General features: G+C 41.3%; 2 protein-coding genes across 2 annotated transcripts; both read left to right on the top strand.

The window, feature by feature from the left end:
- Positions 1-1,676: 1,676 nt before the first annotated feature.
- Positions 1,677-13,657, top strand: LOC137914265 (protocadherin alpha-C2-like). The gene is made up of 5 exons (XM_068757867.1): positions 1,677-4,226; positions 6,870-6,934; positions 7,592-7,677; positions 11,615-11,952; positions 13,338-13,657. Exons 1-4 carry the CDS (start codon positions 1,677-1,679, stop codon positions 11,920-11,922), a joined length of 3,009 nt encoding a protein of 1,002 aa, XP_068613968.1. The 3' UTR covers positions 11,923-11,952; positions 13,338-13,657.
- A 4,454-nt stretch (positions 13,658-18,111) lies between these two features.
- LOC137914225 (protocadherin gamma-A12-like) lies at positions 18,112-20,478 on the top strand. The gene has a single exon (XM_068757829.1). It carries the CDS (start codon positions 18,112-18,114, stop codon positions 20,476-20,478), a length of 2,367 nt encoding a protein of 788 aa, XP_068613930.1.
- The last annotated feature ends 1,269 nt before the right edge of the window (positions 20,479-21,747 follow it).

Here is a 21,747-nt window from a genome sequence, read left to right as displayed (position 1 = left end):
TACGTAATCACAATTTGTGTCCTTTCAACCAAGAATTGGCTGCTTCTCTAACTCTAACATTTTACCACCTCCTCCTCGTCACCTCAGAGTGTGAAGAATCACTTTATCTAGCCATTCATGAGCAGCATCCGAGTGAGTCACTGTCTTCTCCACATCTCACGGCCTGCCAAGCACTGTCATTGCCGTGGGCTGACTGGGTGTGGGTGAGAGTGGCAGTGCGCAAGGAGAGGGGTAAAAAAAAAGACATTGTGGGCGTTGGACAATCTTGATTCAGTGGCGAGGTTGAAACAAGAAGGCTCAGGATTTCTGCAGCCTGACCTGGTTAGAGAATATATTGCAATGCTAATGATAGTATGCTATATTATTCCTGGGAATAATTAGTATTTATATTATTGTTGGCTTCGGGAAATTGAGCTTGACTTGATTATGTGTCCCATATGGCATCTCCACTGCTCTGATGAGCTTGTCAACAGACTTGTGTTTCCGTCTTTCATGTTGGCCTGATTTTAAGTGAATTCAATTCATTATTTTTTTATAGTACGTTTTTCAATTGAAGCACAGCATGTTGAGTTTGGTATTCAATTTGACACCTGCCCTAACATCTTCAAACCTTTCTGCAATGTCAGTCCCAGTTTGTTTGTGTAATCATGACACAAAATGTTTGTTTTTTTTGTGCAGCAAAGGACTCTCTCTCTCTCTCACTAATTCCGGCTTTGTTATGAAGGATTATTATTTTTATTTGTATTCATTTTAGCATAAATTATCAACCGGTCTCTGCTGGTCGAATAAGTGAGTGTAATTGAAAATATGACAAACCCATCAGACACACAACTCTTTTTAGTAGTCACATTTGCATTGCAGTGATGCAAACTAAGACTGTAATGAAAAAAAAAAGCACTAATGCTTTACATTACCGACAGTTGCTTCACTTAAATTGTCTTTTTTAAACAAATATAGTCTGTTATACTTGAAATCGTTTAGATTTTGATACAGGACTCCCACGTGATCAGTGAAGACGCGGTGGCCAGGCAGATTCATAAATCAGCTTTCAGCGCACTATGAAAAGGGCGGTGGCGCTCACAAAAAAAAAGAGGAAAAACGATTGTGTTAAAACGAACTCGGTGTGCAGATGACGCTGGCCGCTCCGTGTGCGGCATCCGGATCTGTGTGCAAACACATCGCTGGTGTTTTCCTCTTTCAAAGTGTTATTTTATTTTATTAGAATGTGCTCGATCATTCTATTGGAGGTGCTGAAATGCAGCCAGCGCAGTTTGATCGAGTGGCCCCCCCTCCCCTCTCCTCCCCTCTCCTCTCTTCTCCTCTCCTCTCTTCTCCTTCCCCCCCCTCCCCTCCCCTCTCCTCTTCTCCCCTCCCCTCCCCTTTCGCCATCTGCAATCGCAGAAAGAGAGAGGGCGTGATGGAGAGAGATAGAGAGACGACCAGGCAGCATAAGTGAAAGCCAGCGTCGCTCAAATGAGAGATCAATTTAAAAACAGCGTCCGTACAGACAAAGGAAAACATGGATGCGCGGGGAGCATATTTAATTTATCCAGGCACATGAGAGAATGCGGTGGTCAACCTCCACATATTGAATGAGGTGGGAGGGCTACAATCAGCAAGCCGAAAAGGTGGAAAGATTTCTCAAACCCGGCGTCTACAAATTTCGCCTGCCAGGGATGGCTGTGACGGCGCGATGCTGTTGCAGCGTAAAGGTGAACGTGCGTTTTTCCTTCTGTCTGTTTATTGTCGTCGTCAGTGGCCTTACGAATGCACACGTTCGATACTCCATTCCGGAAGAACTGGATAATGGAGCTTTTGTTGGTGACATTGTCCGAGATTTGGGTTTGGACCTGAGAAAACTTTCCACCCGACGAATCAAACTCACTTCGGACAGCGGCCGGAGATATTTCACCATCAATCACAAAACCGGGAAGCTGGTGGTGAGTGACCGCATTGACAGAGAGACATTCTGTGAATCCAGTGGCACCTGTTCACGCAACCTGGAGCTGGTGTTGGAGAACCCGCTGGAGGTGCACAACGTGGAGGTGGAGATTTTGGACGTGAACGACAACGCGCCACAGTTCCCCCGAGAAGAGTATCACCTCGAGGTGTCTGAGTCCGCCCTCACCGGGTCGCGGTTCCACGTCGAGGGAGCTCAGGATGCAGATGATGGTTTCAACTCCGTGAAGCAGTACCTCCTCAGCCCTAACGACCACATCACCCTGGAGTCTATTAAGCCTTTCCCCCATAATAAGCACATCGAGTTTATTCTGAAAAAGCCCTTTGACCGAGAGCAGATGCCTTCTCATCAGCTAATCCTGACAGCGATGGATGGAGGCACCCCGCAGCGAAGTGGCACGGCCAAGGTCAACATACTTATCCTTGACGCCAATGACAACGTGCCTGCCTTTGACAGCCCAGTGTACAAAGTCAAACTGACCGAGAACTCTCCAAAGGGCACACTTGTTATCAAGTTAGATGCAACAGACCCAGATGAGGGCTCAAACGGGGATGTATTTTACTCCTTCAGTAGTTACACGCCAGAGAGAGTCAGACATATGTTTTCCATGGACACAGAGACGGGGGAAATTCGTGTGAAGAATAATATAGACTATGAGGACACAAACTCCTATGAAATGTACATCCAGGCTATGGACAAGGGCCCTGCACCTGTGGCAGTCCACTGCAAAGTATTTGTAGAGGTTTTGGATGTCAATGACAACATTCCAGAGATTGTGCTCTCTTCACTCTCAAGTCCTGTGCGGGAGGATGCCCGGGCTGACACGGTTGTAGCATTAATCAGTGTGAATGACCGTGACTCTGGACCAAATAAACAAGTTACTCTAGACATCATCCCGAAATTACCTTTTAAGATCACATCCTTCCGGAACCACTATACCATTGTGACATCTGCTTTCCTGGACCGGGAGTCCATTTCATCTTACAATGTCACTGTCAATGCTGTGGATGGAGGCACCTCACCCATGTCATCTCAAATGACCTTTAAGGTGGATGTTGCAGACGTGAATGATAACCCACCTCGCTTTGAACAGACATCCTATACTGTGTACATTGCTGAAAACAATGCTCCCAGTGCACCACTGTGTATCGTCAAGGCCACGGATGCTGATGCAGCAGAGAATGCACGCATCACCTACACTGTCCTCAATGACAACAACCACGGCATCCCAGTAGCCAGCTACGTCAGCATCAAACCTAGCACAGGTGAGGCCTACGCCCTGCAAGCCTTCGACTTTGAGAAGCTCAGAGAGTTTCACTTTCAGGTTAAAGCCCAGGACAACGGTGTGCCTCCACTCAGCCGTGTTGCCACAGTGTATGTTTATATTATGGATCAGAATGATCATGTTCCCAGGATAGTCCACCCACATGCCAACGGGAGCCGCACTACAGAGACACTATCGAAAAATACTGAAGCAGGAGTGTTGGTTAGCAAAGTGACGGCGTGGGATGGTGATGCTGGCCACAATGCTTGGTTGCTCTATTCCCTGGAGCAGACCGAATCAGACCTTGACCTCTTTAAGGTGCATGAGTACACGGGTGAGATCCGCACCACAAGGCGTGTCATTGAGGACAACACAACCTCCTTTACTTTGACAGTGCTGGTGCGGGATAACGGTTTCCCTCCTCTCTCGGCTACAGCCACCATCCATGTGCATGTTATGGAGTTGCCGCCAAAGTTCAGCCCTGATCCCAAGCGGATCATAAGGCCCAACAGCCCCCTAATGTTTTCCAATGTCACTATCTACCTCATCATTGCCCTGTGTGCTACAACCTTTGTGTTTCTGGTGACCGTCTTTGTGCTGGCTATTGTGCGTTGCCATGATTATTGCACACATCCCGGCTCATGCTCCCCATGTTGTGTATCCAAGAAGAGTGCTACAGAAGGGGGCACCTCAGCAGGTGGTGGAGGCGGAGGAAGAGCTGCAAGTGCAGGAGGTGGAGGCCAACCAAACAATAATGTGGCCATGCGGCGTGACCTCAAAGTGGAGCCACATTATATTGAAGTCCGGGGAAATGGGTCTTTGACCAAAACGTACTGTTACAAGACTTGCCTGACGGCGACATCGGGAAGCGATACTTTTATGTTCTACAACACCGGACGGCCGCACAGTGGCACCTGGGGCTCAGGCTACGTCACCTGTCACAGTGGACAGAGCCAGATATTTGTACGTCGTCTCAGTATGCCAGATGCAACTACCATTCAGGTGTGTGTCTGGTCTTGTCAATGTGTTTGCTATTTTAGGTTGCATCATAACTGGAAATGATGCACAAGGCACAGCTGGCATCTATGGTCGGGATTTTGCTCTAGGGTGGTTTTCTAAATGTAGGATTACAGTTGATATTTATGACTCTGAAACTGCGGAAACATTTCATCTGTTCTTGTGTTTAACGTGTTATAATTATTATTATTTGTTCTGCTATTTTCAGATAGACTGTTTTTTGTGCCATGTGAACATATATCAGATACTTAATATACTGTATATATTCCTTGTATTACCTGTAGCGATTGCTGCAGTTGATTTATCTGGACATTTGTGTCTCATGTTGGCAAACCTAACTGTGGGTTACTTTGAATTGGGTGTCTGATTGGGCCGGTGGTCTCACAATGATTTCCTGGATGTGTGAGTTCAGTGCTGTAGCTCTATGTCTATGTCCTCAATCTTTTCAAACCAAAACCATATATTTCAAATCAATGTGCAACAGTGATTTTAGACAGCCAGTGTCATTTGTCAGATATGGGCTGTGTGCCACAATAATCAAGACCAGATGGCCCAGAGGGCATACAGTGGTCATCTAGGGAAATAGTGCAGACTTTGTCAGCGACAAGGGCCACCAGTCCCACTGCACCAAAATATCCTATTCCACTTCTGATCACGTACATGTCTGGTACTGAGCAGTAAGCCAGAGTTGTAGAATTGGTAAATGCAACGGGGATTTGGAGTTTAACATACATTAGAGCTGCTTAACATGGTTTCATGTTTTTTTCACAAGCGTAAGTGACACTGATTTTTATTTTTAACATGTAGCAGAACAAACAGTACTATTAGGATAAAACAAACATTATCCCAGTGTCTGCCTCAAACCTTCTCTGGGTGTGTCTGCAGCAAGAAAAATCCTATCTAAGAAGATAAGAGAAATTAAGGTGTTTTCTGTTCATACTTGACACGTTCCTTGTTAAATCACAGTACTGTTTGTTCTTTCTTCATAATTAACAGGCAGCAATGTTTTTATCAGTATTGTGCGTGGATTGGCTTGTTCTGCAAACATGAGGCGGGGGATGAAAGGTGATTGGACCGAGTGTTGATGGCAGAGGTGTGAGCTCTGTATCCATGCTAGGATTTTTTAGTTAGAGGGAGGGGGAAGAATGGAGAATAGGGCGAGAAAAGGTTTGAGTGCAGAAACAGGAAGCCTTTATTAACCAATCCATTGTAAAAGGCCAGGAATTGAATATATTCAACATAATTCATTTTTCTGTCTCTGCCTAATGACATTTACGCCCTTCTAATGACAAAATACAATGCATGCATGCAATACGATTCATTTCCCTCACAACCTATTTGTCAACCTTTACTGTGTGATCACAGCTGAATCTGGCTTTGCATGCACATATTTTCTTTACAATATATCAGACTACAAACATGCTTAGGTTTCAGATCCGTTTGTTTGTGTGTGTGTGTGTGATTTTTTATTTTATTTCTCCCAGTAAGCTGAGAATGGCTGCTCTATTTAGTCACTGGCACACCACAACAGGGCAGACATTTAGAGGCATTTTGTGTCATTTGTGGACAGTCCGGTTTTGTTTGTTTTCTTCTTTCTCTTTATTGTGTGTGTGAAAGGTAAAATTAGAGAAAATGCTTTTAGAAAATTGTGTTTTTAGTTGTGTACCAATGCCTTCATCACAATATGAATCTAAACCATGGATCAAGACATTGACTGCTTGCTGTGCGATTGTCTTCTAATAATCAAGTACACCCTCATTGTCGAGGAAGACGTGTCTCTGATGCTGCAACATTCTGTATCTCCACATTCAGCTCTGTTTGATTGACTGCAGGAGGAATAAGCAGGCTTTTCTTATTATGACTACATATTGGATTTAGAAAGTGATGGATGTTTACTGCAGCCTCATAGAGGTCAATGCAGTTTGAGCAGCAAGTGAGCTTCTCTCATGTATGAAAGGAAATTGGATTATATATTGATCTTGTATTAACTGCATGGCTGAGCAGGAGAAATGTATGGTTCTGGTTTTGATTGGTATAGTTCTTCAGGTTGGTATTAGAAACAAATATAGCCTCATATTAGTTATACACTCAGTTTTACATCTAATTTCTCTGAATGTCAAATATTTGAATTATGATTTTCATTTCGGAACATTTTGTAAAGTTGTATGCATCGTGCATATTTGTGTACAGGATTTACAAGAAGCAAAGACGGTGAAGTCTGACAATATGTCAGTTGTTGTGATGCGTTGTCCATTTTCTTCCCTCTATTTTAATGTGTCCGGTTTTAGATTAGGTAGTAGTTTGACTTCAGCCCTCCCAAAAATCTCTCTGAGACTGTTTTGTTAAAGTACATGTATGGACGTGGGGATGTGGAGGATGAGAAGAAGGTGTTTTAATAGGTGTGGTTGAGTGCATCTTGTGCTTTAATTCCTCATATGGCTCCCATTGAGGGGCTTTGGAGACCCAAGATGTCACTGCTATGATTGTGTGTGTGTATGTGTGCCTGTGTGCTTTCGTGTGTATGTGTGAGACAGGCATACATTAGCAGTTCTTGTCGTGACTTATTAATGAGATTCTATTGGTTTTAGCCTTCACTAAATACTGAATTTGCCTCACTCTGTTTTGCAGCCTAAAGGGCCGAGTGGAGATTGGAGATATTCAACCTCCCTGAGAGCTGGAGGAGTGATGCAGAGGTAAGCATATCCCTATTGTTTAATTTATTTTTATTACTTGGAAGTGGAGAAATTTTGGTAAAACAAAACGTTTAGACATTTTGCTTTTGCTCTGATCATATCTAAAAGCTTTGACCCTTAATAATTATTCTTAGATTTGGATCTGTATGGCTAAAATGTCATCATCAGCATGAGAAAATATACTGTTTCCCTTTAAAAAAAGAAATGATTGGCAGTTGGTAGTGTAGTGGTTATAATTGGTTCCCCCCCCCCCCTTTTTTTTTAGTGGTGTTGCTGTTTTATTAGGGCAGTAGTGAGGTCCCACATTATTAGTGTGAAAATCTAAAAACGACCATCTGTAATCCATAATCCAGAGCATGGCAAAATACTGTAATCCTCATCAGAACATTGCATTTTTCTCGGATTATATTTGCTACAGCTCAAATCAAACTCCACACAAAAGGGAGTTTGATTTTTCAGCATTTTGACATGTCGAGAGCATGGAGATGGAAAAGCAATATATGGGATAGTTTGATTATGTGAAACAGTCATAACATTGAGTATAACAAAGTATTACTTTGTGTATGGATGGTGTTTAATTTACCATTACTTAGTAAGTAGGTCTGTGGGAGAAGATCTTTCCAGTTTGTAATATAGGCATGTTTTTTTTTGTTCTAGCTCAGTGCACATGGAGGAATCATCAGTGATGCAGGGAGCTCAAGGAGTCCTGGTTCAAAACTGGCCTACTGCATCCAGCGCTGCCGGTAAGAATGTTTCATGAATCACTTACTTAAACAAATCACGTCTCACTGAAAAAGTGGGTTATGCACAGTTAAAATTATTTTAAGTCGAGCGAGTGACCTGCTTTGCATACATGATGATGAAGAATATATTTATTAGATAAAATGTTGGAGTACAAGTACAGTCACACAGTAGCATGTATTACAGTACAAATACAGTCAAACATCCTGTCTAAGAGGAGCATTTCAAAAAAGCCCTTGCGGTCTTGTTTCTGTTGAAAGTCCTTATCATCGACATTTAAAAATACAAATAAAACTAAAAATAAAACCAATATTAAATTACTCAATTAATGCAAAATAACAATAAAAAAAAAAAAGAGCTCATTAGAAAACAGTCAAAGATGACTCAGGACAGGAATATTAGAGCATGAGAGAAATCTAAATGACAGCGTACCCGATGTTAGATGACAGTTTTTGGACTTTGAAATATGATCGCATATGATGCTATAGTCCCCGTCTAACCTGCTTTGTGTGCCGCTCCTGCTGCGACAGATGGAGCACAGCCCACGCCCAGATTAACAGACCCATATTAATGAAATCAGGGTTGTGCTTGCTGTCTAACACTCTCCCTCTGTCGTTGTTGTTTTTTATACTCCCTCTGCAACCACGTCCCCTGGATAACTGGACAGACACAGGCAGGAATGGGCTGGACTGGTTGAAAAGTGAGGGAATGCAAAAAAGATGAGTGAATGCATTAAATGTTAAAGGTGGATGAGAATGTAAAAACACAAAGGTTGTTAGGGAGGGAGTGTATCAGAGTGACTGACTGGAGAAAATGAACTAGAGGAAGCCGGATTAGGTTGCTGTTGCTAGGGTAGATTGGTTAGACGAGATGGAGAGAGAGAGAGAAAGTAGGAGAGTGCTTGCAGCATTATTCTCGTTCAACACAAGCACTGTCACCATGCCTCTACTAACGTCCTACTGGCTCACAGGAGGATGCAGTTTCCATGGTAACCATTCATGGCCCCTAATATCGGCAGGGGAGAGGAAAAGGGTGGTGCTCTGAGAGTAGTGCAAACATATGGTGTGGTGAAGGGGGGGGATCCGGGGAGGGTGACTGTGGCATGGGGAGCTGAAGGACAAGACAAAGGGATAGGTTAACTGACGTGTACATGAGCCCAAGTGGTGACAGACTATGGAAGGAGGAACTGATAGTGAGTAGAGTAGGGCAAAATGGAGGAGCGAGCAGGATGGAGGACAGAGTGAATTAAACATTCACAGGGGTGGAGGGGTAAGGCAGAGGTGGAATATAAAATAGATCCGAGGATATGTGGAAAAATGTTGGATAAAGGTGAGCAATGTAGCATATGTTGGAGGAATATGTCTTTTCTCTGTTTTTGTTTTATCATCTAATGCTCTAACTGTGAACCCTTAAAGCTATGTAGCATTTAGCAGCAGAGCCTCATTGTTTAGATGTGTTTGCATCATCACGCACAATAGGAAAAGGTTTTAGATGCACATTTTGAGCAATTTCTCTATGTGATGAATGAAATAACAAAGATGCAATTAACAAAGAAATAAAACAAGCAGTTTGAATCATTATCTTCTTTCAAAACTGCACAATCACAAAGACAATGTAGAAAAGCCTGGAAGTTGACAGGGACTGACTGTTTCTGAAAGCCACTGCCCCTTCTGCTTCCTATTCTCAGCTTTTTTCTTGCCTTTATTATTATAATTTCTCCCATCCTGAGCTCACTGACTCTTTAAAACGTTTTTCAGCTCTCACAAAAACATAAAAGATAGCACACATATGTGCTATATTTTAAGAAGTGTGTTTCCAGGCTGACTGTTGGCCTCCCACTGCAATGTGGAAAAACCCGAGTCACACCTTCAGGATCTTTTATTCAATTTTAGTCTTCCCCCCCACCGTTTCGGTGGTGAGTGGTGCATTTCATTTCTGGATTTTTGAACATTCTGGCCCCTCATCTTTCCCCTCCTTCTCCTCCTCCTCCTCCTTCTCCTTGACTTATTATGTAACACTGCATTGCACTCCACTGCGCTTCTGCCCAACAGGCTGATGGTGAATAAAGTAGATGTGGCAAAATTAAACTTGGGTGATTTAAGAGGCTGTGAAATCCTTGTTCAGCACAGAGGAGTCAAATGGAATCAACATGCTGAAAATGTGGACAGAAGACTCCAGAGATGAAAAGGGAGGGAGATGGTGAGAAAGGGACAGTCTGTATATCTCAAAATGATAGGTTGGAGTTGCTCAGGTCACTCTTGTCAAATACTGGGGGTTTAAAACTATGTAAGTAACAGACGCATGGGGGGAGTTAGAGTTGAGGATAACTGATATTACTATAAAGCAAATAAACCATCCTCAACTCTAACATGCCTGGTCATTATCAGTGAAGGACCCAATCATGTTAATGGAACCATGAACGGTTATGGGCACAATTAAGATGAGATCAGTTCAAAGGTCAGGGAATAATAGAGAGGGTAATGCCGACAGCAAGCAGTGGCAAACCGGACTGGCTTGAGGAGATCAGTGGGTGTGGTGATAACGATGGAAGAGACACAGACGTGAGTGGAAAATGGGCTAAACAGAGAGGGAATGCATTTGTAGCTCATATTCTCAAGGTTGTCCTTTATGTACAAATTCCATATGTTGTTAGAACTTGCACATTTCTCTATTTTTGAGACAGTTAATGGATTATATTATGTTTTCTTTTTTTACTACACAAAAGTGCACTATATAGAATATTATGATGGGAGCTTTTTAGTTACATCAGACTTTGATGTTGTCTGCCAGCCTCCATGGTTTGTATTTTCCTTTTAATGGACCATTTCGGGAGCGCTACCTCGCCCTTCTTTACTGCATGCTCTCTGTCTACTCGCAGTATGACTCATCACTCTCTGTGGTGTAGTATTTTTTTAATGGATGAAACATTTTAAATGCACACTTGTGTCTCATTAAGGTTCTGCATTGTATCGTGCATTGACGGGTAATGTCTAAGAGACTTGAGGCACTTGAAACATTTACAAAATTTCCTTCAGGATAAATAAAGTTTATATCTATCTCTCTAAAGATTGACTGTACTGGCTTAGTCTCCATTTTTCGTTCTATACCTGTACTCTCCGCTCATTGTCTTGTTTATGCCTTCCTTTTAAGATCATAGAATTAGGGTTATGTTTCTGCTTGGGAAGTCAGAGGAGGGCTTATCAGCTGTGAGGAGACTCTTGTCTTGTTATTCAATGTGACTCTTGCTGTCTCTGTGTCTACATGTGGAGGATGCAGTGACTGGATCGAGTCTGTCCTGTTCAAATCTTCTGAATCTCTATGTCAAATTATGTCTTCTCTCCGTAGCTCTTGCAGCTGTGTTGTCAGTCGGCGAAAATAAGGACATTTCAGGTCAAATTGTTCGTAATTTTTAAATTGTGAAAAGCGCTCACAAGTTCTCAAATCCCAGAGTAGCGTTTTTAAATTCATTATTTATTTATTTTTTAATAACAGTCCAAAAACCAAAGATATTTCATTTACAATGTAAGTTTGTTTGTTACTATCATTACTACATTAAGATGAACTTGTTCTGTGTCCACTTTTCTTATGTTGTCCTTTATATCACTGTTTATGCTTGTGGCCCAACTTGTAAAACAGCAGCTCAGCAAACTCCAAGTTCAAATTTAAATTAGAGTATATAATTCCAATATCCACACTTAATTATTTTTGCAATGATTATATCTTTCTTACATAACAAACATTTTGCAGACTGCATCAGATGAGAGGCAAAGGGATTCATAAATCTTAGTGTGTTTGCTTTTGCATTCAGTTTATGATGAATATAACGCATACAAACCTAATGTTTTATGTATTTAAGATATCTCTATAATTACCAAATATGTAAATAAAACATAAATATCAAATAACGAGCCAACCCCAATCTCTTTGTGTTCATTTCAGATGCTGAGGGAGGAGAGGTGTCCCCTCCAATGGGTGCAGGTGTAGACAGCAACAGCTGGCACTTTCGTTACGGTCCCGGCGGTCCTGGTGCACCCCCACAGCACCTGAAACCTGGTGAGGTTCCCCCAGAAGCATTCATCATCCCTGGCTCCCCCGCCATAATATCCATCAGACAAAACCAGGGAGGAGAGGATGACAAGAGTGATTTCATCACATTTGGGAAGAAAGAGGAGGCAAAGAAGAAAAAGAAGAAGAAGAAGGACAAGAAGGACAAGAAGGATAAAGGGAAGGATGATGGAGATGAGTAGAGGAACAGAGAGGGAGAAAAGAAAACAGAGGTACCAACCAAAGTCCATGGAGCAAAATGAAAACATGAAAGCTATTACATATTGTTTTCCCAAATTCCTTGCCTGTTTCCACTGGCAACATTTTAAAATGCTTTCTGAAGTGAACTTGACATTTTATCAAGTTTCTTTTTTAACTTCAGAACCATTCTGAGGTAAATTATTTATTTTTGTCTTGACAAACAATTTATTCATCTCCTCGCCCCACTGTGCCTCTAAGCCATGAGTCTGCTCATGTTAGTCAACACTCTCAAAAAAGAAAAATAGCCCTCTTTGCCCTTGTCTTATTTTTTATTTTTTCCTCCTTCAACCGACTGGGCTTGTTGGCACCTCTGTCTTACACCGTCCCCGACTACGATGTTCTCTGAGAGAAGAAAACTACTTTGTACAAGAACTAGAAAATGGTCTGTGCCAGCTTTGGGAAAGAAGAAAGGCAGCAAAGACGGAGACAGATGCACGTCAGCTGGACACACATTAATTGTAAATAGCATAGGGAGGGAGTTGCTGATACTATGGCTAACATGACACTGCTTCAGAAAACTCTGGTAATTACAGAGACTCTTTCCTCATATCAACAACAACTACATGCACAGACACGCATGCGCACATATTTCATATGCATACATACACTTCCCATGGCAAAGTAGAAATGGAAAGCACGTGAGACCTAGGGACAGATAGGCAAATCAAAAGAAGACGATCAACGGACATCAACTAAATGTGCTTAAAACTAGACACTAAAGGCTTTTGTCCCTGCACAGTCACCGATGTGGTGCACATGTGTATGTTGACTCTCTCAGGGTGGAAGCATCATTTGCAATCACTCTGTATTTTCTCACTGCATTTGAAGGACACAGAGCGCTTCATCTCCAACCAAAGCCCCAACTGAGGAATGCAGCGTACGCTGGAAAGTTGGAGGGATGAGAAGATATGTCACATTGTCCTGGGGATCAGGATAGTCCGGCCAAGCTGGCATGTGACTCTGCTTTCTGTCCGTGGACTTTGATGAAACCTTATAGTATATGAGGAGAATCTTGAGATTTTGTATAACGCCATCTCTTCTCCCCTTGCTGCAGCAAAAGCTTAATGCTTTTCGCTTTGAATGTTTAGTCACAAACGGTCCTTACCTTGAGTTTGCAACTGCTCACCCGCTTGTACTTGCCCCAAGCTGCCACAAGCCGACCTCTCCTCCCCTAACCACCTTTTTTTCCTCCATGGTCACCCACTCACATGACTGCCTCTTCATGTCATTATGAAGTTCTGTTTTGATTCATTCTCTAAAGAGATTTAATGTTACATACTGTGGCTTTTTTTTCTCATTTCTTCCTCATAGCTTTAACTTCTTTTTGTGTGTCATGCCCACCCCTATTTACCCTCAGACACTGCACCTAACCGCCACACTGACCCCCCGCTCAGGATCGATCCTGGGACTGGTCTACTCTGAACATTGTGGTGTGCTAGGAACAGCATGGAGTAATGTGGATGAGACCAGGGGAAGCTCAGTCTGGGGTCAATGCCTGAACCTTTATCAGATGTCTCTCTATGTGCACAAAGCTTTACTGCTTTTAACTGCTCTGTACACTGTTTATTTTTGTGTTTGATGCCACTGATGTGAGGGGACCAGGTGGGATGAGGCACAATACAAGAATGGAGGACTAGAATTAAAAGAGGAGCCATGGATTGCCCCTCCTCCATCTACACAAACATAATTGCTAATGATCCTTCAGTTATAGATTTAGCTTTTAGGTCCTTCAGGTACATTGCAAGTGTAGGCTTTTCATGCACTTCATCATATTATGTCTATGCTATTAATTGAAGTTGTTAAAAAAAAAAATATGGTCATCTTTAGATCCCCAACTTGCAGCTGCATCCCACCAGTCCTCTCTTAAAATGTTCTTAAAACAGGGTGCAAACATCCCTCAATACCTGCTTTTGTTGTTTTCCCTCCCTTGCCTGTATCTTGTTGCCACGTCCCCAAAGGTTTGCAACTCAGTATGATGTCAGTCCAGTAAGTGGCTGCTGCATGTACTGCTCTAAGGAAACTCATACTATATAGAGAATTATATATATAAATAGATAGATGGCTATGATTTTATTATTTTCTATTATCATTTTTCTTCATTACTTACACAGGAGATATTTCTCTGTAATTCTGTCTGCCAAACATCTATGTACTTCAATCTTCACACTTCACATTGTATGGCATCCACTAAACCAGTTAAGATATTTGTAAATGCTATATAGTGTGATACCTTTCAATGCAGGTTTTACTATTTTCCTTTTAACGGGTATGATTTTTTGCATTGAAAAAAAGCAGACAAAAAATAACAAATATCTGTGTCCAGCTTTAACATGTTGATCTAACTAACACTGTAATATTGTAACTGAAATATGTATGATCCTATGGTGAGATATCACTTCCTTTTCACTCTAAAAATGACAAAATAACTGAAAAAAAAATCCAGTGTATAAAACATCCTATATGTAGTGTATACTTGTGTTTAGTGAGCATTCATAATGTCATTCTTTCCCAGTGTATGGTGGTGAACAATGGTGGCGATGTGCTGTCCTAAACGGACTGGCCCAGATATGTTGTAAATCCTTTTTTAGTATGCTCGCTCATCAGCTGTAACAGTGAAGTAGTGAATTTCATTTATTTTCTGACTTTGTTTTTATTTTAAGTAAACGGAAACAGTTGTAATGTGTTTTCTTTATAAATCACCAATAAAGTTTTCTTTCATAAAACATGTGAATTGAATGTCTTGATTTAACTGTTGTGTAATGGAGCTCATTTCCTCTCATTCAATAAATGCATTATTAAATTATCTGATGGATTGTTAACAGGTTTACAGATTGAGATGAGTAAAATCCAGATTTCTGTTGCGATTATATCTTTGAGTGCGTTCTTTTCTAAATTCTGTAACAAATATAGAAATGTAAAATAGTGTATATTATGAAGCAAATTAAAATTTTGTTTTAGCATAATGTTTGTATTTTGCAGGTCCTTTTAAACTCATCAATAATGCAAATGAGAATGACCCATCCAGCACTGATGTCCTATTTGTCCTTGTTGAAAGCTTTGGTTGCAGATGGTCCAGACATGCAGTCCCTTGTGAATGGAAGCTTCCTATATCTAATTTAATAGAGTAGCTAAGTAGATTTATCGTATCCCTGTGGGTGAGTTTGTAAAAAATAAAAAAAGTCATAATCGAGATACATCATCACGCTGACCTATATAAAATGTAATATTTTATACAATTGTCTATGTTGCCGATTTAACACTGCAATAGCACACATTATATCTGAACCCTCACTGATTTAACTGTAAATCTGTGTGAGAACAATTTAACAAAAAACATTAACACATAGAGATAATGCCTCCAGCAATATTCCCATGATAATTATTTAAACGTTCTCTATGTCCTGGTGAATTTTGGTTCGTTTGAATTATACAAGCAAGTAAACAAACAAGCAAACCAATTCAGATCAGAAGAGCTGCCAGCAGGTCTGCAGAACAGTGAATCTCTGTGGATACTGCATGGTAGGGCAGGGTCATATAAGGGTCACAGCGTTTTTAAGACACAATTAAATATGTTCTGAACATACACTATGTTGTGAATTGCAGAAGCCAATTTTAATGCATGCGATATGATTAGGTATATTAGGATAAACAGGAAACACGAGAACTGAATGTGCATGTGTTTGTCTCTGCGGGTGTTGCAAGGCTGATTTTTTTTTTTTTTTTTCACCAGCCCCGGTGACTCTGAAAACATCATCCATGTTGTGGAATGGAAACAGTAATGATGATGAGAATATGTGGCCCTGAGCAATAACATTTCAACAATTAGAGCAATACTATTGAAATGTAACATTATAATATTAAAACAATCACGAGTATTTACCACTGAAAAGCCAAGTTTGAAATGAACTGCAGAGTACAAAATAATGCATGGATTCTAATGCGGGCTGTAAACGCACGCTGCAATTTATGTGGCGACAGTCTGCACATGAAAGCACAACGAGATGCCACAACAATATGTCCTCCATTCTAATAACCTGGCTCGATGTATGCATGTGTTTACGCACTAATTTTAGTAGCGGTGGTGCGTTTTCAATTCTCGACTTTTCCAGGACTGAAAATAAAATACCGCATGCGAGCAGCCCGTTTGTCTGCCAGTGAACCCAATGGATTCTTCACCATCCCCTCCATCCACCATCAGCAATCCTCCCGCGCCACAACACAATTTGGAGAACCTGCAGCAAAAATGGGATCATTACAACCCCCTTCTAAAACGGAAAAGAACATTTAACTCTCACCTGGCGCTTGTTCTTTCCGTTCGAGTGCTAGACCAAAGGCGCCATCTCCTGGTTTGTGTATCACAGCACATATACTACAATTTAACAGTAAAAGAAAAATTGTATATTTATTAAAATGCAATGTAATATATTCATAGCTTTGATGTTTTACTCAGTCGATAAATATAATGAATAGTATGGACATCAAATGTAGGATGTTGGCTTGTTCCAAAATTAATTGTGATATAATAATCAACAGTGTTAATGGTATATAGATAAGTAAAAATAAATGCAGTCCATCTTCAGAACCTTTTAGATGTCTTAAAATCCAGCTCAAATGAGCAGTCATTATTTAATATTTTTGCGAAAAAACTTTACATTGATATATTCTGAACTTACAATACAGGGATATATGTTATTTTAAGAATTGGAATGTGGTAAATTAAACATTTTCATTTTATTTATTAAAGTATGGCAGGCACATATATCTCGTCTATGCTGTACACTGCACAGATATTCTGTAAAAAAGAAATCATAATAACATTGAGTTGGTCTAAGTTGCATGTCAGGGAATTGTTGCGGTTCACGGAGGGGACTAAATGTAGGGCCGATGTGGGCTAAATTCGGGGTTCAATGTCAAAAAACCAGCACTTCTGTGTCAGAAGCGATAATACACCAATTATAATGTAACGAATACAGCGACAGCGAATTGAAACAGAATCCTATCCCAATTACACGACCCACGATCAACAGAAAATATGCATGACTACCACCGAGCTCACGACACATCCTCGTCCATATATGCACCGGATAGGACGTGCACCGCGCCTCGTGAGACACACGCACACGGCAACAACACACACTCGTCAATCGCCTGATACTGTGCGCACCCAATGAATATGCATATTTACCAGGTTCCTGCAGGGATTGTTAAAACATCTTCAATGATTTGTGACAACCCACCCCAACCTGACAGCCATTGTTTAGCTCAGTAAAATTAAATTGTTCCATGTTTGAATTAACATAGATGATGTAATTAAATCTAATTATACAGGGACAGTTATTTAAAAGTAGAAATGTAAGTTTTGTTTACTCTAAACTTGCATGCATCTGCTGTAGCAAAAACATAATGTGGTGTCCGGCAGGAAGTAAATTGTGACTTTATAATCTTTTCTTTGCCCTGAATTGTGAAATGTGTATAATGTTATAACTCTCCCACTCCTGCTCCAATAAATTGTTGTGTACTAACTACAACTTGTCCCGTCAAGTATTTTTAGTATTATTGTGCTTATTATTATTTTTTGTTTAAGATGAAATGAAGGCTCATGCAGCAATGAACGTCATACTCGAGTATTAATGACGTCATCACCTTCGGAATCAACGCGCGGCAACAAATATGTCTTGTAACACATGGAAGCGTCTGTCACGTTTAAAGTTTGAAAAGGTGCGACGCTGCCAGACCTTCAGCAGCACCACCACCACCCCATTATCCATCGGTCGGATAGGTTTGGCGCATTAAGTGGGGAAGAGAGTAAAAAGGTCGCAGCCTGCATGGACGCCAATTTCAAATTCAAATAAATAAATAAATAAACGCAAAATGGGACTCATGGTGCCGCTGTAGGCCAGCACAAAGGCAACACAGACATATCCACCCTCTATTTACGCATTGGTGGAGGAGACTACCGTCAGTCCACGGCTATTTTCCTTTTGTTCACTGTCGGAAACGTTGAACGATTGCATTCAATTTTGGAATATATCTTGAGGACTTTTAATTGTTTTTATTTTCGAGTCTTTTTTCTAAGAATGGGAGACAAAGGAGCCTTAGCTCTTCCTCTGATCCTCTGCGTCGCCTCCTTTATGTCAACGCTGCACCTCGTTAATGGGGAGCTGAGCTATTCTGTCCAAGAAGAAATGAAACGGGACTCTGTCGTTGGAAATATTGCGAAAGACCTCGGTCTTGATTTGAGGACATTATCTTCAAGAAAGGCCCGTATCAATTTTGAGGGAACCCGAAAGCGTTACTGCGACATTAATCTGAGTTCTGGGGATTTGATCACATCGGAGAGAATTGACAGAGAAAGCCTTTGTGGAAAGAAACCATCGTGTGTCGTGAACGTGGATCTGGTTTTAGAGAATCCTCTCGAGCTTCATCGAATCAGTCTCCGTGTTCAGGATGTAAACGACAACTCTCCAAAATTCAAGAAACATTTGATTGAAATGGAAATAAGCGAGTCGGCAGAAAAAGGAAACCGCTTCTCTATGGAGGAAGCCCATGACGCAGATGTAGGTCAAAATGCTGTTCAAAGATACAACCTTCAAAAGAACGACAACTTTATTCTCGCTGTTGACAACAACAAGGTTGAGTTAGTGCTGGATAATAAACTAGATCGGGAGAAACAAAGGGAGATTAATTTGCTCCTCACAGCTGTGGATGGCGGCTCTCCTCAGAGATCAGGTACTGTAGTCATACACGTCACCGTGCTGGATGCTAATGATAACGCCCCGGTGTTCAGCCAGGCCGTCTATAAAGCCAGTCTGCCTGAGAACTCTCCTTTAGATACTGTAGTGGTTCGTGTTAGTGCGACAGACGCAGATGAAGGAGTGAATGGAGATGTGACGTACGAGTTTGGTCACGTGTCTGATGAAGACGTAAATGTTTTATCAATTGATCCTAAAACGGGTCTGATCAGAGTAACTGGTGAAATTGACTTTGAGGAAAGCAGATCGTTTGAAATGAGAATTCAAGCTAAAGATGGTTTGGGACTCACTTCTTATGCAAAAGTTGTTATAGACGTTACCGACATGAATGATAATTCTCCAATTATATATATAAATTCACTGACCAATCAAATTCCTGAGAACGTGTCACCTGGTACAGAGGTGGGCGTGGTTAACGTGCAGGACAGAGACTCTGAGAATAACCGACAGGTCCGCTGTTCTATTCAGCAGAACGTCCCTTTCAAGTTGGTTCCGTCCATTAAAAACTATTATTCTCTGGTGACCACAGGACAACTGGACCGTGAAGTAGTGTCTGATTACAACATTACAATCACTGCCACTGACGAGGGCTCTCCACCTCTGTCCTCCTCTAAAAGTGTCCAGTTATCTGTAGCAGACATCAACGACAACCCACCTGTGTTTGAGGAACAGTCCTACAGCACATATGTGAGTGAAAATAACAAACCTGGCTCCACTTTATGTTCCGTTACTGCTCGAGACCCCGACTGGAGACAGAACGGTACCGTCATTTATTCTGTGTTAGCGGGTGAGGTGAACGGTGCCCCGGTGTCCTCCTACGTTTCCGTTAACGGAGACACGGGGGTGATCCACGCTGTGAGGTCGTTTGATTATGAACAGCTGAGGAGTTTTAAAGTCCACGTGACGGCCAGAGACAACGGTTCTCCTCCGCTCAGCAGCAACGTGACCGTCAGTGTGTTCATATCGGATGTGAATGACAACTGTCCTCAGATCCTGTACCCCGCCCCGGAGGGCAGCTCGTTCATGACCGAGCTGGTCCCCAAAGCTGCAAACGGAGGCTCTGTGGTGTCCAAAGTGATAGCGGTGGACGCGGACTCCGGACAGAACGCCTGGCTGTCCTATCATATAGTCAAATCCACGGATCCGGGACTTTTCACTATTGGCCTCCACAACGGAGAGATCAGGACCCAGCGGGACATTTCAGAATCTGACAGCATGAAACAGAACCTTATCGTGTCAGTGAAAGATAACGGACAGCCCTCTCTCTCCGCCACCTGCTCCATGTATTTACTGATTTCTGATAACTTGGCTGAGGTGCCAGAACTGAAGGACATTTCTTATGACGAGAAGGATTCCAAACTGACGTCTTATCTGATCATCGCTCTGGTGTGTGTGTCCACCTTCTTTCTCACCTTCATCATCATCATCCTCGGTGTGAGGTTCTGTCGCAGGAGAAAGCCCAGACTGTTGTTTGATGGAGCAGTCGCCATCCCCGGCGCGTATCTGCCTCCTAATTACGCAGACGTTGACGGCACAGGAACTTTACGCAGCGCTTACAATTACGACGCATACCTGACAACAGGATCTCGAACCAGTGACTTTAAGTTTGTGACGTCATACAATGACAACACACTGCCTGCTGACCAGACTCTGAGGAAAAGCCCAACAGACTTCGTTGATCCTTTTGAAGATTTACAGACGCCTGTACAGGTAGGAACCTTTCATACTTGTCCGGTCCCACACTAATATCTGTTCCCACTGAATCACGTTGGTGCAGAATATGTTTCGTTTTCTTTGACTGTTTTGTCAGTGAATCAAAGTATCAGGGAAAGAACAGGTCTCTTTTTTATTTTTTGTAATACTGTATATCACTAATCGCTTTCAATGTTTAGTCTTAGCGCCTCAGTGCTACGAGAGTTCTGCATTTGGTCTAAAGCGTGATTATTATTTTTCACCGTTGTAAACCTAAAACTATTACAATAACATCAATTGACATGTATTTTTCTGTTGGATATTTAATATAACGTTTTACACAATGTCTGATCTTAAAATTATAACATTTCGTTGACCTTTTCTGAGTAATACTCCTTATACCTGTACATTTGCAATATTTTCCTGGCAGCTGCTTCAAAAGTAAAATATTGTATTTTTGTAGTTCCTTGTGGCATTTTAAAATTACGGGAAATGACTCTAAAGAAAAGTGCAGCTCATTTTTGTAGTCTTGTAAATTTACAGGAGAGTGATGTTCAGTTTTTGAGTACATTTCTATATAGTTACATCTGTAAGCGAATCATGTAGAAGGCCCTGACTGTTTATGATACCATTAGTTATATCTAACAATGAAGTAAAGACAAGGGATTCCATTATTTTGCAGTTGATTTTTATATACACAATATATTTTTAAATAGACATGTCACCACTTAAGCATAATTTATTGCACTTCTTCTTGGTTCGCCCTATTGTGAAATTTCCTTACTTGGACTGTGTGATACGAGCGACACATGACGCATAGTTGGAAATCACGCATTTAATTAAATTTACGTGAAGTTTTTTGTTTGTGTTGTTCTTAATTTTATTTTTTATTTTATATTGATCATCGACATCGTAATCATATTGGAATACGGTATATCCCACCACCATTATACATATATGTATCATTGGTCTTTCGTTCATATTGCTGAATGTTATTAACCCATTCGAAAAAATACATGGCAATTGAAAACACAACGTTTTAACCTTTTTGTTATTAGTGCTCACTCGTGTTAAGACGTCTCTGTCCATGGTGCTGAATCGGTCCACGCATGCTCTGGCCGAACAATTCACTGCAGCAGTTTGCGTCTCATCAGTTTGGTGTTTAATTTTTTTTCGGGAAATTATTCCCTGATGTTCATACAATATATATCCATTAAACTGTGTCAGTGAATGATTCAGTATTGCGTTTATATACTATCCCCACTTGTATTGATCCCGAACAGTTGATAGTTTATCGGCTTTATACTTCTTTCTTATGTAAAC

This window comes from Brachionichthys hirsutus, unplaced genomic scaffold (assembly GCF_040956055.1).
Source record: "Brachionichthys hirsutus isolate HB-005 unplaced genomic scaffold, CSIRO-AGI_Bhir_v1 contig_1476, whole genome shotgun sequence".
Classification (NCBI taxonomy): Eukaryota; Metazoa; Chordata; class Actinopteri; order Lophiiformes; family Brachionichthyidae; genus Brachionichthys; species Brachionichthys hirsutus.
The sequence above is the reverse complement of the archived record's forward strand: the minus strand, read 5'-3'. Positions and strand labels throughout refer to the sequence as shown.

Bases quoted from the DNA above. Each gene is read 5' to 3' on its own strand.
- LOC137914265 (XM_068757867.1), top strand. From the start codon at position 1,677: ATGGCTGTGACGGCGCGATGCTGTTGCAGCGTAAAGGTGAACGTGCGT. The intron at 4,227-6,869 runs GTGTGTGTCTGG...TCTGTTTTGCAG, and splicing joins CAGATGCAACTACCATTCAG to CCTAAAGGGCCGAGTGGAGA. The intron at 6,935-7,591 runs GTAAGCATATCC...TTTTTGTTCTAG, and splicing joins GCTGGAGGAGTGATGCAGAG to CTCAGTGCACATGGAGGAAT.
- LOC137914225 (XM_068757829.1), top strand. From the start codon at position 18,112: ATGTCAACGCTGCACCTCGTTAATGGGGAGCTGAGCTATTCTGTCCAA.